Source organism: Arvicanthis niloticus, chromosome 4 (genome assembly GCF_011762505.2).
Source record: "Arvicanthis niloticus isolate mArvNil1 chromosome 4, mArvNil1.pat.X, whole genome shotgun sequence".
NCBI lineage: Eukaryota > Metazoa > Chordata > Mammalia > Rodentia > Muridae > Arvicanthis > Arvicanthis niloticus.
In genome coordinates, this window is record NC_047661.1 from 78,500,904 (window position 1) to 78,518,220 (window position 17,317).

Genomic DNA, 17,317 nt, shown 5'->3' on the forward strand with positions numbered 1-17,317 from the left:
TGAGCCTATACTGCATTCTGAGATACAGTGGTAGTGATTTCTAGCACTTAGATCTAATTAGTGAAGCTTGACAGAGTTTGAGACAAGATATAAGACATACAGTAAATAAGTGGGATTAATTTTTTTCTAAAAAGAGAAATCCATCCAGAATCCATTAAAAGACTAAATAATATGCATGAGATTTCTATCAGTCTACATAGGAGAATATATATTAAAGGCCAATTTATATTTTTTCTATATAGTAAGAATATAACTATGAACTATAATTTTCCTATATAGTAAAAATATAATTATTGAACTATGAAAGATATAGTTCAATAATAAGGTGTGACTAGTAATGTTATATTCTTTGCCACTGATTTTGGGGGTGTGTTACAAATGCTATTGCTATACCTTTGCCTGTAAGGCATGTTGTATTTTTAAGTTAAGAAAGGTCTCTTTGAGAAGAATGTGGGAGAGGATTTTCAAATTTTAAATATATAATTCCATTACTGTTTCTAAAGTTATATTTGATAGCTGATATGTAGTCATTATTTCATAGTTGACTACTTATAAAGTAATTCATACCACAATATTTTGAAATAGTATTATGGAAAAGAATCCAAATCCATTTCTAGTTACTCAATAAATAGAATTAATAGGAAAGTAGGCATTATGCTACGGTACTATTGAAACTTCATAGTTTGCTAGGACTTTCTTATGGAATGAGAAAAGATTGTTATTTGTCTTTGTGCTAGCTTTTGTCCTTATGACATACACTTGTCCCTGAAAAACATGGACTGGAAGGTGGAACAATAAACCCTTGCCATCTGCAGTGAGCCTCCTGTACCATTAAAGGGAATCCTAGGTTTTTCTGGTGGGCTGCCAGCATTCCAGGACAAGGCAGTCAGATCTAAGCTGGGCCTATCTGTTTCTTCTATCCGCCCAGGCTCAGCATGGCTTTATCTGCCTTACTCTGAACTCCTTTAATTGCCTGAGCTCTTTCTATCCACAAATAGTTCCACGAACTGTATTCAGGACCAATGTAGAGTGATGGTAGAGATACTGTCTATTCCTGCTTCTCACAGATTAACAGCTAATAAACACCATGTGCTGATTTCTCCTGTGAACCTCTTCTTAAAATACAGAGTTTGGCTTGCCAGAATTAGTGTATTTAAAGCCTCCAAGATCCAGGGAAGACTTTAGAAAGTGAAGTGTGTGACTAAAGCAGTTTCAGAAAGCAAAATTTCCAACATAAGGAGATGATTGACGTGTGTGTGTGTGTGTGTGTGTGTGTGTGTGTGTCTCATCTGAGAAGAATGCAGGGGGGGCGGTCATCATCAGTTAAAGGGAGAAGGTATTTGTTCTCCCTTAAAATAAAGCCTCTCACTTTGTTCTTGGCAACTAACAGAGCTGAGCAAGTGAATTACTCAGGTAGAAGGTCAGAGAGCATACTTTTTTCAATAGGAAAGACCTGTCTTCTCCTAAGAGGCATATCATGCCCTTTGTGGTGATTTCACATATGTGCTTTCCCGTTCTCCTACCCCAACCCCCAGCCCCTGAGTCTCTCTTTCCTGACATAGGGGAAACAGCTTTGAAGCAAATACTCAAAAGCTCCACTCAAAGCTTTCAGCAGAGCTCCAACCAACGTTCTGTTTTGAGGATGTTGAGTATCACCAACAATATTCTGGTAGTCATCTGGCAATTATTTCAGCACTTCATACAAGGAAGTAGTTGAATGGTAAAGAAACAACGTGCATACAGTCCAATTTACAGATTGTACAACATGAGTAAAACAGAATCTGTGAATAAATGTATTTTAAAATACTAGATATTTTCTAACATCTGACAATTTATGGTTTTTAATAGCCACTTACTAGGTTACAAGTGAAGATAAAGCATTTGGAGATATGGACTATTCTTTTTGCCCATTGTATAGTTTCTCTTTTCCTTTGGGTAGATATTTCTTTGCTACAATAAAAAACTTGAGTGTATTTGTTTTGTCTCCTTTATTTCTGCTGTGCCACCCTTCTCTGTTGACTTAAGAGAACTCTGAAGTCACATCAGTTTGACAGCCTCACGGAGCACTCACACTCTTTGGATGTGGGGTTGGCTCTGGGACAAGATGTGCCAGCCATGATGAGGTAATGGTGGTGGCATGAGAAGCAGTCAGTGCCACTCTTTGCTCGACTGTACTCTTGATACCCTTGACCTTAAGTACACTTTATTATCATGCCCATTGAGCCTCTTTGAAAGGAAAATCAGAGTTCAACTTTATCATGGCTAAGGACTTTCTTGTGAACAATCTGAATTAGTTTTTTTCTGTCCTTCCTCCAGCAATGTGGCAGCATCTGGAACTTGCACGTTCCCAGGTTGACTTCTCTCAGTGCCTGTAGTATGCTACTCAAGAGGCAACTCACCTTTTATCTTTAAATGTCAGTGACATTTTGGGATTAGCTACAAGTTGATTTTCCGGCTATTCTGATTCCAGAACCGGACTTGAAGCCATCATGGAGACTTATGCATTCTGGAGACCTCCTGTGCGCACACTGACCTTTGAGGACTTCACTACCATGCAAAAGCAGCAAGGTAAAGCTTTGGGCCAGGTCCCTGCTCCGCAGACAGCAGTGGATGGGGAAGCTGAACTGAGCATGGCTGGGGCGGGTGCCTAAGCCAACATGGAGGTTACACCATTCTCTGGGAACAAAGACAACTTGCAGCTCCACGAATGATAAAAGCACCACCAGTCCTGCAAATGAGCTGGACCTAGAGTCAGCATTCATTTACATTCAGAATTCTTTCCCAAAGCCATAGATTTCTGAGACATCTTCTTTCCTTTGCTATTGATAACATCCCACAATCAAAAGAAACTTAAGGAACAAAATAGTTCACTTTGGCTTTTGGTTCTAGGGGACCAGAGTCCATAATAACAGAGAAGGCATGGCATGTGGGTGAGATCAGGAAGTGAGATCTCATATCTCAACCACACACAAGAAGCAGAGATACTTTACTATCTTTGTCATGATATGCTACCAGGTCTCTACACCTGCTGCTCACAGCACATGTACCCTATGATACCAAGGAATCATGTGGCCCAATAAAAAATTAAAAAAAAAAAAAAAAAAAAAGAAGCAGAGATACATTGCAGGCAGAGGGGAAAGGTTATAAACCCTCAAAGCCAGATTTAAATGATGTATATCTTCCATCAAGGCTTTACCTCTTGAAAGTTCTACAACCTCTCTAAACAATACCACCAAATAGGGACCACCTGCCAACATATATGAGCCTACGGGAAATATTTCTCATTTAAACCACCACACATAGTTTGTTGATTAATTGATTGGTTGATTGGTTTGATCTTTCTTTCCTTCCTTCCTTCCTTCCTTCCTTCCTTCCTTCCTTCCTTCCTTCCTTCCTTCCTTCCTTCCTTCCTTCCTTCCTTTCCTGTGGTACCAGAAATTTAACTAGGGTGTAGAGCATGCTAGGTAAGTGCTCTGTAAAGTACATCTGCAGCAGATGGTTACTTATCCATGACAATGGTTGCAATGGAGTCATTGTGACTACTCTAGGCACTCACACAGGTCTTGCTCTTTGAGGAGGCCATCATAATGTGTTCATGTATTCCTTGTGGAAACCTCCTTGTTTTTCTTTTTTCTAGTGTTTTTTTTTTTTTTTTTCTTTGTGACAAAACCTCCAGTTTTCAATGGAATGAAATGAGGTCTCACATTGAGAAGGGGCTGCTTCCAGCCCACTAGAGCTCCACTACATGTCACCTAGCCTTTTATTATTATGATTTTTGCCTGTTTGAAACAAAAACAGCCTTATCACATTGGTGGGTTAAGTGGACTTTGCCTACTTCTTTGTGATTTTTTTTAAAGTAAAATTTCTAATCTCCCTTCTCTTGTAGCTCAGGTTGAAACACTTGGGTGAGGTGTATAGAAGGATCACAGGATTTCAACCCTACTGTCAGCCCAGTCATATTCTGAGGCCCAACCACCTGGGTTCTCAGCCTTCTTGCCACTCAGTTTTTCTTTCTGTATGCTATAGAGGAACATACACTATTCTCATAAATATTAAAGGATACAGGTATTTAAAATCCTAACAAGCTCTCAGTACAGAGTAGATAGTTGTCCTGCCTTCATGATCACTGTCACCCTTTGTACAAGGTTGTCTGACATGAATGTGAATGGGAAACATTGTTTTTTTTTTGTTGTTGTTGTTGTTGTTGTTGATTAAGTATTTGAAACATGATTAGGCAATAATAACTCTTGACCAGGATTCTGTCAGAGTAAGCAAACCAGCTTTTCCTTCTCATTCTTCCATGGTCCATGCACATTGTGATGGTCTATTCAGATTTTGAATCCATCCACAAATTAAATAACTGACTTGGTCAAAACAGCATGACCTACTGGGCCAGGAAACAACCTCTGAGATGTGAAAATGTGTTCTACTAATCTAGAGTGTTTCAGTCTAATCAACTTGACAGCTAAGTTTGGCCATCACACTTGGGGAAGGTGACTAAGGCCATATAAACAGAAAACTAAGAATCCAGGTCTGTTCTAGCCAAATATAATGTGATCATGTCATTCTCTGATGGATGTTTTAAAGAAAATTTCTGCCTTAGTTTTTCCATATATATACAGTGTATTTTTATGACAAATCTGAACTTTTTTAAAAAAAGGATTTATTTATTTTTTATTCATATGAGTACATGATAGCTGTCTTCAGACATACCAGAAAAAGGCATTGGATCCTATTACAGATGGTTGTGAGCCACCATGTGGTATCTGAGAATTGAACTCAGGACTTTGGAAGAGCAGTCAGTTCTGTTAACCACTGAGCCATCTCTACAGCCCCCAAACTAAACTTTTATGACTGGTGATCCAAGTGATTTGAGAGCTGTTGAGCTAAAAAGGAATGATTCCAGTTGTACCACAGTTAGTATTGTGTCTTCTGTGTAAACTTGGGCCTAGCATTTGAGAAGCCTTCCTTCTGCTCAAAGACTAGCAGACATCATTGTAGATTTCAGCACCACTAGGTGCTTCAGTGTTTGTCAGGCAATTAAAGTTTTAGAATTATGGACAGTCCCTATTGGTGACTTGTTGCAGGAAGTGTTAGAAAAAAGGGGCAGTCTGGCTAGTTCTTGGCCTGGCCACCATGTTCCCACTCTGAGTTCCCGCACTAAAGGCTAAAGGCACCGGCTGGCCAGTGATGCCAGCCTGGGACCTATGAGACACTGGCGTGGCTGTTGCCTCTGCCAATCAGTTCCGTGGCCTCCAGGACTCTTGGTTGGCTCCTGGGCCAACTCTGCCACCTCCATGCAGTAGATAAAACAATTCCCAGTACTTGGTAGAAATAAGACTCTTAATGCTTAAAGATTAAGCAAATAGACTTATATATCAGCAAATACTGAATACACAAGAAGCCCACACAATTAGAATTGTTTTCCTAAATATCTAATCTTGATAATAATAACTACCTTGGATAGCTAGAGACACAAGGGTAACATCTGCCTCCATCTCTCCTCTTCTCCTTCCCCTTCTTCTCTCCTCCTCTCTCGTTCCTTCCTTCTTCCAACTCCTAGCTTCGCCTACTCTTCTGTATCCAGTGATAGAGCTCCACTGAAAATACAATGGGCAGGAAAGTCCTGTCACACTGGCAGGCTTTTCAGTCATTTGATTGTAGTTAGAAGCTGGCCAGTGAGAGAAAATAAATACTTGACACATCATAAGAATAACACATTGAGGACCTGGAGAAAAGGCTCATCAGTTAAAAACCTATACTGACTGCTCTTGCAGAGGCTCTGAGCTTAGTTCCCAGAACCATGCCATATGCTATACATGGTACAACTGTCTATACCTTCAGCTCAGGGAGATCTGATGCTGATATCAAGAGCCCTTGTATTCATGCAAGCACATTCCCTATTCCACATATACACACAATTGAAGACAAAATATTCAAACTATTGAGAAACTAGAGAAATGTTCAGCAAACATTAATGTTTGAATTGTGAAGTCATGGCAGTGACTCAAAAATGGCTGGTTTACACAGATCCTTCTGAGTGGGGGGGGGGGGGGTAATGCAAGTCCCCTTGCACAAAATTATTAAAAAATACTGTATACAACTACTTTTTAGGTTATGTGTAAAGGTATATGTGAAACAAAACATATTTTCATGTTTTGAGGTTAGGGTTTTATTCCTGGAATGTCTCAAAGGTATATATAAATATTCTAAAAAATATAAAAAAAAATCTACAAATTCAGGAAACTTCTAGCTCCAATAATGTCAGATCAAAGATATTCAACTTGTAATGGATAACATGTTATACTTTTACTCCCTAAAGGAATGGTTGTTCTCAACCTTCCTAATACAGTGATCCTTTAATACAGCTCTTCATATTGTGGTGACCCCAAACATAAAATAATTTGTTGCTATTTCATAGATACAATTTATTATAGTTAAGAATCATAATGTAAATATCTGATATGCAGGATATCTGATATGTGACTCCTGTGAAAGGGTCTTTCAACCTCCAAAGGAGTTGTGACCCATACATAGGCTGATAACCACTGCCCTAAAGTTATTTAGGCTTAATGTGCTCAAGAGACCTAAGACCCTTTCTAGAGAGAAGGATCCCATATCCAGTTCATCAAGGGCAGGATAAAACATCATAACCTATCACGAATGTCTTGAATCGGTTCACATCTCTAATCTCCCATGCCACCAGGTAGCTCTGACGAGTCATTATTTCTCACTTGGATGGTTATGATGTCCTCCAAACCCTCTCTGTTCTGTACACAGTTCTGGTCAGGGTTTCAAAATACACATCTACGCATACCAATCCATGCTATACCCTAACTTGTTTAAAATTCTTCAGTGGCCATCATTTATTTTGTTTCTTTAACATACAGACCTCTAAAGTAGAGATAATAACCGTGAGGATTAGATAAATTGGTACCTTAAAATAAGCTATTTACAAAAGCACCAAGGATTTACTAAGTACTAAGGACATTCCATATAGTTCCCCATAGTGGGATAGGATGTTCCCTGTAGTTCTCTATTGTGGGATAGGATGTCCCCCATCTCACCTCCCTTATGTCCCTGCACCAGGGTCACCTCTATCATTTTCCAGACATGCTGTGCTCTTTCCTGTCACATGCTGTTTCCCTGCCTAGAGGGCTCATGTTTACTCACTTTCTTACTTAGAACTACCTCCTTCTGAAATCTCAGCTCAAGCAGCACTTCCTTGGGGGAATTTTCTCTGCTATTCCTAGCAGGCTAAAATCTTCTAGGGTATCCTCCTTGTTGCTTTCTTTCTTTGTTTAGTACCATTCACTGCTGTTTTTCTCAGCACTTTCTCCCTTATGATTAAATTCGTGGGTCTAAGCATAATATCCAATTCACATCTGAAGCTTAAATAGGGATTGCATGAGCATGCCTAATATAGAAGTGAGTGCTACAGAAGAGAATATTGTTAATGTGCTTGGCAAGGACTCACTAACTTTACACTTAAATTTGAAGGGAAAGGAGATTAGTGCAAAACAGAAATAATTAAGAATTGGTAGAGGAAGGATGATAAAAACATGATTGAGAGATATGATATAATTAATAAAGTCCAGGCATTCCATGGCACTGGAGAGAGACTAGAAAAAATGGTAGTCAGTATTTCCAAATACTAAACAAAAGGATTGTTCATTTCTTAAACATTGTTTCTTATTTAAAATTTTTATATATTTTGATCATGCTCTTTCCCCCTCCCCCAATCCTCCCAGGTCTTGCCCATCACCTTTCCCATCTAAGTTCATCCTCTGTTTCTCTCTTTCTCAAAAATCTACCCACAAAGCCCCAAAAGTCAAAGGAAAAATCAAACAAACAAAACCCAACAAGATTAAAAAGTACCAAAGCAAAAATAAATGTTTGAGGAAATATGTATCTTAATCATGAATTTAAAACTGTACAATATAGAGATGTATCAGAACACATCTCATATTGGTGATCATGTTTGTCTGCAGGGTTTTAGCCCAGAAGGAAAAAATGGGCAATACCATCTCAGAAATCTATAAACCTCATTTAACTCTGGGCTTCCTGAAGGCACCCTACCCACACCTCACCATTGTTTATTTCTATCTTTTGAAATATATCTTCCTTTACATCTTTTAACTATTTGACCATGCATCATAAACCAGAATATAGCATCTTGGTAATTGTCAGTCTCTCCTTTGTATCTTCATATGATTTGTGAGTTTGCACTTGTTTTTCAGAATCCCTATCCTGTTATAATCATTGCATTGATATATGTGTATATGGCTTTACTATGGACCTAGAAATATTTTTAAAAATTTGTTTATTGTTTGTGTGCATGCATGCGCGCATGTGTGTGTGCATGCGCACTCGTGCACGCTCATCCATAATTATGTACCACATCATGCACGTAAAGGTCAGAAGACAACTTTTAGAGTCTGTCTTCCCTTGTATCATTTGAATCCAACTCAGGTCAAGGTCATCAGGCTTGGTGGCAGGTTTCTTTACCTGCTGAGCCATCTTGCTAACTCTTAGACATATATATATATATATATATATATATATATATATATATACACATACATATATATATGTATATATATTTCACTTATTTTAACAACAAAACTAATCCATACAAGCACTATAGATGCTATATATATGTACATATATATATGTATATATATTTCACTTATTTTAACAACAAAACTAATCCATACAAGCACTCTAGATGATATATATATATATATATATATATATATATATATATATATATATATCTGTTTTTCTAATCTCTACATTGCATTCTTTATTTGGTATAAATGTGCCCATATGAAAAGTCTTCCTTTTGAAAAGTTCATGCCTTTGTACCCAATTTAATTTGTATCCAATTGTTCAATTTATATCTAATTGTTCAATTTGATCTCATTGAGGAGAACCAGGGAAGACCAGAAGCTCCTCTGACTTGCTCCCCCTCTTAAGAGATTGTATATTTTGGAGTTAAGGCAGATAGCTCACCAGATATTCTTTTAGCAGAGCCAGGTATCTGTTGGGGTCCAAAACAGTTCAAATCCCCTGTGACTGATAATCAAGGGCTTCAGCCACAATTTCCACCTGACAAATGGTCCATAGACTACCCCCATTCATTTCTATGTTTTTCTTCTTCAAATTTATTCCAATATTTTCAGACCTTGAGGTTCATAGTAAAAAAGCTTGTAGAATCAGAGACATATGTCAATTAGAATATTTATGTATGTAGAAAAGAGTCAAAAGAAAACAGCAAACTAAAAGAGCAACTCACTGGCTTGTAAAACAGCCAGGATTAGATAGATTCCTTAGGCAAATCTAAGTCAGGGGTCTAAGCAAGCTCTCCATGGCTAGACCCTGCCCCACTTCTTTACACTCAGGCTTTTCTCCATGGTGACTTCATTCTCAATGGTCCCCTGTGGTAGCTTTGAAAGTATTCTTGGCCCTAGATATTTTTGCTTCATCTCTAAGGGGAAAGGATATGTGCTCTGCTCAAGGGCTTTTAGCAAATCTCACCAACTCTTATTGATTCTAATTGGGTCCCCTCAGAACCAATTAGTGTAGTGCTGGGGGAAATATGATGCCTTGCTTTTCCAGCCCAGGTACTTCTGCCTTTCCTGGAGGTGAAGTGTGGAAGCAGAAGTTTCCAGTGGGTAAATTGTTGCCCTAAGAGAAGCAGATTATTGCCAGTGGCAGCAAGGAAGGCTGAAATGAGCAAGGAAAGCAAGGGAGGGAGGCTAAGAAGTGTGTGTGTGTGTGTGTGTGTGTGTGCCCCTAGGGGACAGGGCAAAATGGAACCAGGTACAGAGCCATGTGATTGGATGAGGCTGTTTGAAGGAGAATAAATTTGGAGATATACAAGGCTTTACGTTTTATGGAAAAGGATGAATGAGGTTTCTATTCTTTTACAATAGGAACTGTACAATTCCCACCAAGACTACAATGCTCACATTTGCAATCATGAGAAAGGTTCTCATCTCAACTGAGGATACTATCTCAGTTGCTGTGCTCATTAAACTTTATGGCCCATGAGCTTCTTCACTGGGACCAGTTCATGGGCTGCTGATGTTTTACCTCCTACATGTCTGAATACATTGGGAATCAGCTCTCTTCAGGGACAGAAACTCTCAAGTTATAAGGCGAGGAGAGTCAAGCCACTAGAACAAGTAATTACATGGAAATTTATTCTTTACTCATCCAGATAAGGTTTTATCTTACTGAGTGTGTGTGTGTGAGTTGTACAACAAAATAGACTCAAAAGGATGCTGTATGTGAAAATCCCCATATTACAGTCTGGAAGTGATCAATTTAAAGAAGCAAGTCAGCAGGTTTGGTATTCAGGATTTTCACGGACACATTTAACTTGTCTTCATGGTACACAAGTGTATTCTAGGTTATTGTCCTCATATGGGATGACTACTACATATGCATTCTTGGTTGTTTTGGCTCTTAGCCTTGAATATTGGCACAAGTTAATGCTGGATATGCATTTTAATGTGTGCCTCCTCACTCTGGTTCCTGAGTAAAATAGGATGTTAGGGAGCTGGAGTGGTGGAACTAATTCTGGATTACCTGAGACTATTAAATCGTTAATGGTGTTATGTTTTAATCCCCTTTTGGAAGCGGGCTAGAATCTCTGAGGATGATGGGAAGAGAGAAAGGATAGACCATCCAAAGAGGACTACAGCTCCTCTGGGAACATAGCTCAGGTGGGCCCAGAGCTGTCAATTAGCTCTGTCTTCCATCATCTACACCATGGAGATTCTTCTAGCTGGAAACAATGTGGCGCATACATCTTGGGACATCACACTCATTAGTGTATATAGAGGCCAAGATGCCCTGCTCGCCCTGGACAGGAGCCAACCCATATAAGCCATCTTCCTTGGAGTGGACATTCTTCAAGGTCTCCTTTCCCATTCTTTACTCCTTGAGCATGTTTCCTGCCTATAATTTCTCAAGGCATCCCCAGAAAGGTACACATTAAAAATCCCACTTACATAACTATGAAGCCTAAAACTCAGAGAGGCTAATTTACTAAATTCTCATTGTAAGATGGCAAGGGATTGGAACCAGGTTTGTTAAGGTCTACAGTCTTCATGTGTCCATTAAGCAAATCTATATAAAGGTGCTCAGAGAACCCATGACCTTGCATGGACAAAGGAGATGCGGTGAACAAGAGAGACAAGCTTTACTTTGAGTGGCAGCTTCATCAGCCCAGTCTGCCTCCCCACGCTGCCCTGGCTTGTTTTGTGAGGAGAGGTCTCTGCTTCGTCAAGTGTTGAAATGAATAAAGGCTGTCTCCTTAAGCTTATTTAGCCCTTGGCTGGCGCGCCCAATCTTGTTTAACAATTGACAAGCTATTCGATCATAAGGGAATGAAGACTTCTCAGTATCTAAGTTAGCATTTTTAAAAAATGAATGTCTTTCTCTATGTGGACTTTGAGAACTAGTTGTTATCTGTATTGAGTACTTTAAGTGCACAATGATATTTCTTTAAAGTGGATGGAAGCAATGTGATCCTCTTTTGGTTGGGCTTGCTCTCTCCTTCAAACACTAGCTCACGTGGAGTCTCCCACCCCCCTGAAGCTTAGCAGGCCACCATGTCTCATTTCCAGTGAATGCCATTTAAAAGCCAAAGCAAGCTGACTACAAACTTTTTAACATGTGCCTCTCATCTGCTCAGCAGAAAACCCTGTAACTTGTTAATAATTCCCTTCTTCTTCATTTTTTCTTTTTTCTTTCTTTCTTTCTTTTTTTTTTTTTTTTTTTTTTTTTTTTTTTTTGTAGTGAAACCAATTGAGGCCTTAAATCAGTACCATTTGTTCCATCTTGGGCATCTGAGAAAATCATTGAGTTGTAGCAAGTCATGTGCTCCACCATGCACTTCCGGCTGTAGGGCTGAGGCCAGGGCCTGATGGAGCTTACCTATAGCAGGATAGGACAGTGTGCTGAACAGGTGGTCTCCTCTGGCGCCACATAAACACCAGACCAGAGAAGGCAGGAGTAGCTTTCAAAGACAGGAAACTATATTCATATCTTGTAAAAGACAAATTTCTTTACAACCGGAGTCAAGTTTCTCCATTTTTTTTTGTCACAGCACTTCCTGTAGTAAAGTTCATGGCATTTAGGGTAGGAAAGCAAGAAAAAATATAGGATGCTCCAAAGAGAATAAATCTCTGAGCTTTCTGTAGGATGGAGAGGAAAAGAAAGCTGTGCAGATACCCAGCAGCAGGAAGCATAAAATGGTTCACTTCTGTTTCTCGAATCTTCCCTTCCAGAACTCCCTCATTATAGGAAAAATGATTCCTTGGAAAGTACTTGGAGTTGGGTATTCATACTTTTAACTGTTAGACACAGCTATAATATGAAAATGAGAAACACTAAGGCTTATGGGTTCAAGCCCTTCCTTCCACAGCTGCAGAGAATCCAGAGGTAGACTTCACAGTGTGTGGCTGTAAACTGCAGAGAAGCGTCTCCCACTGTGACCAGCTGCTGATGGTTTTTGACAATGTCAGCCATATCACACAGATTGTCAAACAAAAATCATTTTAGTTCTTTTATAGGAATTTATTATGAACAGAGGTGAATTTTCTGATCTTAGCAGCTGATTGGGTTGTCTTAAATTTCAATTGAATCTGAAAGTTCACTGGGGAAAGTTCCTTTGACCTTGGGAGAGATATTAGTTGAACTATAAAAATTTAACTCTGAACAAAACACTAACAAAGCCAAATACTACTACTGTGCCTGTGGATCTAGACTGAGGGTTTTTATTTTATTTTATTTTATTTTATTTTATTTTATTTTATTTTTGCTCCTCTACCCTTTCCTTCCTTTCCTACACTGCTATACATATTTTTTCCAACATCTCTGGAATGTTCCTGGTTTTCTTCATGGATTAAAACAAAACAAAATAAAACAAAAACTGATTCCTGTTTTTTTTTTTTTTTTTTCACCTGCAAAATACTACTCTTCATGATGCCTCATTTCTTGGAGGTTCAACAAGAGTTATCAGTAACCTGAGACACGCTGTTCCTTAAAAGACCGTGATTGTAAACAATTATGAGAAATGCCATACTGATGCATGGAAAGGAATTCTCTCAAGAAGGATCCTAGAGTGTTCTAGATTATGCTAGAAGCAGCTGAATATCCTAGAATTCAGTGAAGGACACCTTCAGAGCCCATTGGGAGAGGTGGGGAGTGGATGCTTCCTGCCCAAGAGAAAAATGGGTCTTACAAAGGTCACTTTTGACTTTTATTATTTGGAGAATATCCTTGAGGAAGGCTGGCTTGAACTGGTTCTCAGTTCATGGGAGCCTCAACCATTCATCCAGCCTCCCATCTACATGGTTGATGATCAGCACTTAGCAAGACAGATTCAAGGTCATTTGGAAATAAAATTTTGGAGGACTTCTACAGCAAAGTGCAGTCAGTCTGTGCTCCTAAAGTGTACGTCCTCAAGCTCTGTTCCATATACACAGATTTAGAAACCAAATGGAGTCAGCAGTTTGTTTTCATGGGCCCTCAAGTAGACATGTGTACTGAAGTTTCAGAATCACTGGTCTGAGTACTGTGAAGTAGGAACTTATATCATTAGTTTTCACCCCTAGGTGTACAGTAGAGGTGCTTTGACATGGTGCCATGGAATCCTCATGCGCAGAAACTCTCCATTAGGTGGTTTGAAGCTGAATCCTGGAAAAGCAGCCTTTTCTTACTGAATTCCTCATCTGTGAAGAAACTGAATGTTGTGTAGGGAAATGGAGGGAGTAGGGCTGTTGAGTTTCAGTGCAGAATCTACTCTGCTCTCATTAAGGTTAGTTTATGACTAGTTTGGTTCTATACACACCCACATTCAAGTATTCCAAGTTCAACTCTTATTCCAATGTCTCAGTCTTGGCAGGCTCCTATAAAAAAATCAACACACCCCCAGGACAGTGATTTTTTTTTTCAAGTTAGTCCTGACTCCCTTCAGCCTACATCTTATAATTTATGTGTATCATGTGTCTTTGATATAACAGACCTCCAATTTAATGTCCCAGGTTCCACCACCCAGGCCCCTTTGCTAGGCCTTCTCAGGGCCCAGTCCTGGCTTGGTACCCTGCTCCGTCTCCATGAGGTTAGTTTCCTGCTTTGGTATTCTATTAAAGATTGCAAGACAGGAAACAGTCATTGGATAAAATAAACACTTTACATATTTGCCCTGAGCATGAGAAGATCTGAGCTAGTGACTCCTACTGCTGATCACTAAATGTCTTATTAGGAAGTGACTTAAACAACAAACACCAGAGGTTTGTTCTAGTTTTTAAAAGTATGACTAAGACTACTTATTCTATGTCATTCCTGTCCTCTCCTTTGTAATGTGTGCTCAAACATATGACATCATCTGATGTAAACAGAAGGAATTGATCTATAAAAATTTAGGATATTTGGCTTAGACAAACTCATCTTAATCAATGGAATTTATGTTTTATTTTTCAGGGGGCAGTACAGGTACTTCTCCAACCACCTCCAGCACTGGGACACCATCCCCTTCAGCATCCTCTCATCTCTTATCTCCATCTTGTTCTCCTCCAACTTTTCATTTGGCCCCGAATACTTTCAATGTGGGTTGTCGAGAAAGCCAGCTGTGTAATCTAAACCTCTCTGATTATCCACCATGTGCCCGAAGCAACATGGCTGCCTTACAGAGCTATCCAGGGCTGAGTGACAGTGGCTACAACAGGCTCCAGAGTGGCACAGCTTCAGCCACTCAGCCCTCCGAAACCTTCATGCCTCAGAGGACTCCATCGCTGATCTCAGGAATACCGACACCTCCCTCGTTGCCCAGCAATAGCAAGATGGAAGCGTATGGTGGCCAGTTGGGGTCCTTCCCCACTTCCCAGTTTCAGTATGTCATGCAAGCAGGCAATGCAGCCTCCAGTTCCTCATCACCACACATGTTTGGTGGCAGCCACATGCAGCAGAGCTCCTATAATGCCTTCTCCCTCCATAATCCCTACAATCTGTATGGATACAATTTCCCCACTTCCCCCAGGCTAGCTGCAAGCCCAGAGAAACTGAGCGCATCTCAAAGCACTTTACTCTGTTCTTCTCCTTCCAATGGGGCCTTTGGAGAGAGGCAGTACCTGCCAACAGGGATGGAGCACAGCATGCACATGATCAGCCCTTCAACTAATAATCAGCAGGCTACCAACACCTGTGATGGCCGACAGTATGGGGCAGTCCCAGGCTCCTCCTCTCAGATGTCTGTCCACATGGTTTAAAGAGCAGTCCAAACACCATGGAGGTGATGGCGGTCAAGACTCCAGAATCTCTGTGGGTGGATCTTCTTCTTCAGGAGCCCCGTGCCTTGGGAAAATAGGAATTGTGCATTTGTTTTCATTTTTGTTTTGTTTTGTTTTGTTTTTCTGGATAAGGAAAACAGAGAACAACAATAGATGCCGCTGAAGGATCCTTGGAGTCCATCATTTGTATCTCAGTGGTCATTCTTCTGTCTTCCAAAATCTTAGTTTTATAAAAGCATTGTGTATGAGAGAGTGGCCTTGAAGAGACTGAATAATCATTTTATAATAATGTTGAAGGAAATGCTAGTATGTAGCAGGCAAGAAAAGTCACACACACACACACACACACACACAACTTACATGAATATATTCATGTACACACATGCATATACAAAGTAATACAAACACAAACATCATACACACTGACTCTGAACTGGGTGAACTCTTTGAAAGGAGGCCCAGAATGGGTGCTTTCACCAAAAAAAATTTTTTTTTCCCATGTACAATCATAGATGGATTGGGCCATCATTAGCCATTAACCTTTCTCCCTTGCAGCTTCCCACATTTCTGGAATGAACCGTGTACCTAGAACCTCTCCTCATCACAGAGGTGGAAAGGCATCAGTGCTATACCCGGACTTGGCTTCCTGAGAAAGATTGTTTTTTAACCTTTGGCTTTCTTCATTCAGTGTGCCTTCTTTGATGTTATAGTGGTGCCTGTGGAAGGACAGGGTGAGAAAAGCTCGGACAGAGAAAGAGAATCGAGGGCAGGAGAGAATGGACAGCAAGACTGAGAAGATGTGAACAACTGAGATTTAATCCACCAAGGAGAATTGGTGGAGTTTGCTTAGCCTCTAAAGTTATAGAAAGAGGGATGGTGGTGGTGGAGAGTTTGCCTCTTTGGGACCCTGATTAGAGTCAAGGGTACCAATGAGAAGGGTTAGGACAAGGAATGCTTCTTGATTCCATAGCTCTGACCATAACGACCCAGGAGAGAGGTGCCCCTTGAGGGAGTGCCATTTAGTGGCATGCAGCTGAGCAGGGTGAGGGAAACAGGTGTCAAGGATGAAGGATGGTTTTATCTCCTAGGTGATACCAAAAAACAGTCATGGAAGACAGGCCTGGCCTCATGTGCCAGATCCAAAGTGTTGACCTGGACAGTCTGTCCCTGGTCCCCATGCAAAGAGAAACCCTGATACACGGGAGAGAATTGCAGATGGGTCTTCTTCCCCCTTTTCTATCTGCCTATAGATCTCCATTTTGATTAAATAGTTCATTGCATTCTGAAGTTTGGGGGTTGTTTTTTTTTTCTTTTCTTTTCAAATTCTTTAATGATAGAAAAACGAGTGAAGCTTGGTGCAAGCTAAAATTTTTAAATGGTGTGGAAACTCGAATGATATCAAGTAAGATAATACAGATATTATTAAGATTTTTTTGTTTTGAGGTGATGTAGATAAATGTATTTATATGCCTAGTGGGGTATTCAATATTATGAATATTAAAAAGGGGGCAATAAAAGGGTATGTAAAATATGTATGAAGAAAAGGTGTATAAAAAATTGCCCTTATGCACGGAACTGTTTCTGAGTGCCAAGCACAGAAAGTCGCTAAATAAAATCTTTGCAATTCTTTTCTGTGTGTTTGTTTATATAGAAAAAAATAAGTATTGTGTTATTTCTTACAATAAGTCAAACACTTTCACATGTGTTTTATGCAGATGACATAAAGTCAGTATTATCCTTGTTTTATGATAGTAGCTGAATGACTCAGAAGTTGGGTGAATTATCCAGGATCACTCAAGCCATCACAGAGGGAACTAAGACCTGATGCTAGATTTTGTATTTAGCAGGATGTTCACTTGCATATTAGCTGCACAAATATAGTTTAATAGCAACCTTTTAGGGTGCCATGTACCATTCCCCTACTATTTCTAATAACTCATCATCCTATAAGTTTGAGAGATGGGTGTGATTTTAATAATAATATTTGTAGATCTGGAAGCAGTTTTATAGAA

General features: G+C 39.7%; 1 protein-coding gene across 2 annotated transcripts in view; it reads left to right on the forward strand.

The window, feature by feature from the left end:
• Tbx15 (T-box transcription factor 15) overlaps positions 1–16,934 on the forward strand; it is a 100,798-nt gene extending 83,864 nt beyond the window's left edge. For both annotated transcript variants that reach the window (XM_034500726.2, XM_076933022.1), the window contains exons 7-8: positions 2,471–2,568; positions 14,500–16,934. In XM_034500726.2, coding sequence (XP_034356617.1) covers positions 2,471–2,568; positions 14,500–15,284 — 883 coding nt within the window. In that variant the 3' untranslated portion in view covers positions 15,285–16,934. The remainder of the gene's footprint in view (positions 1–2,470; positions 2,569–14,499) is intronic.
• Positions 16,935–17,317: the final 383 nt, after the last annotated feature.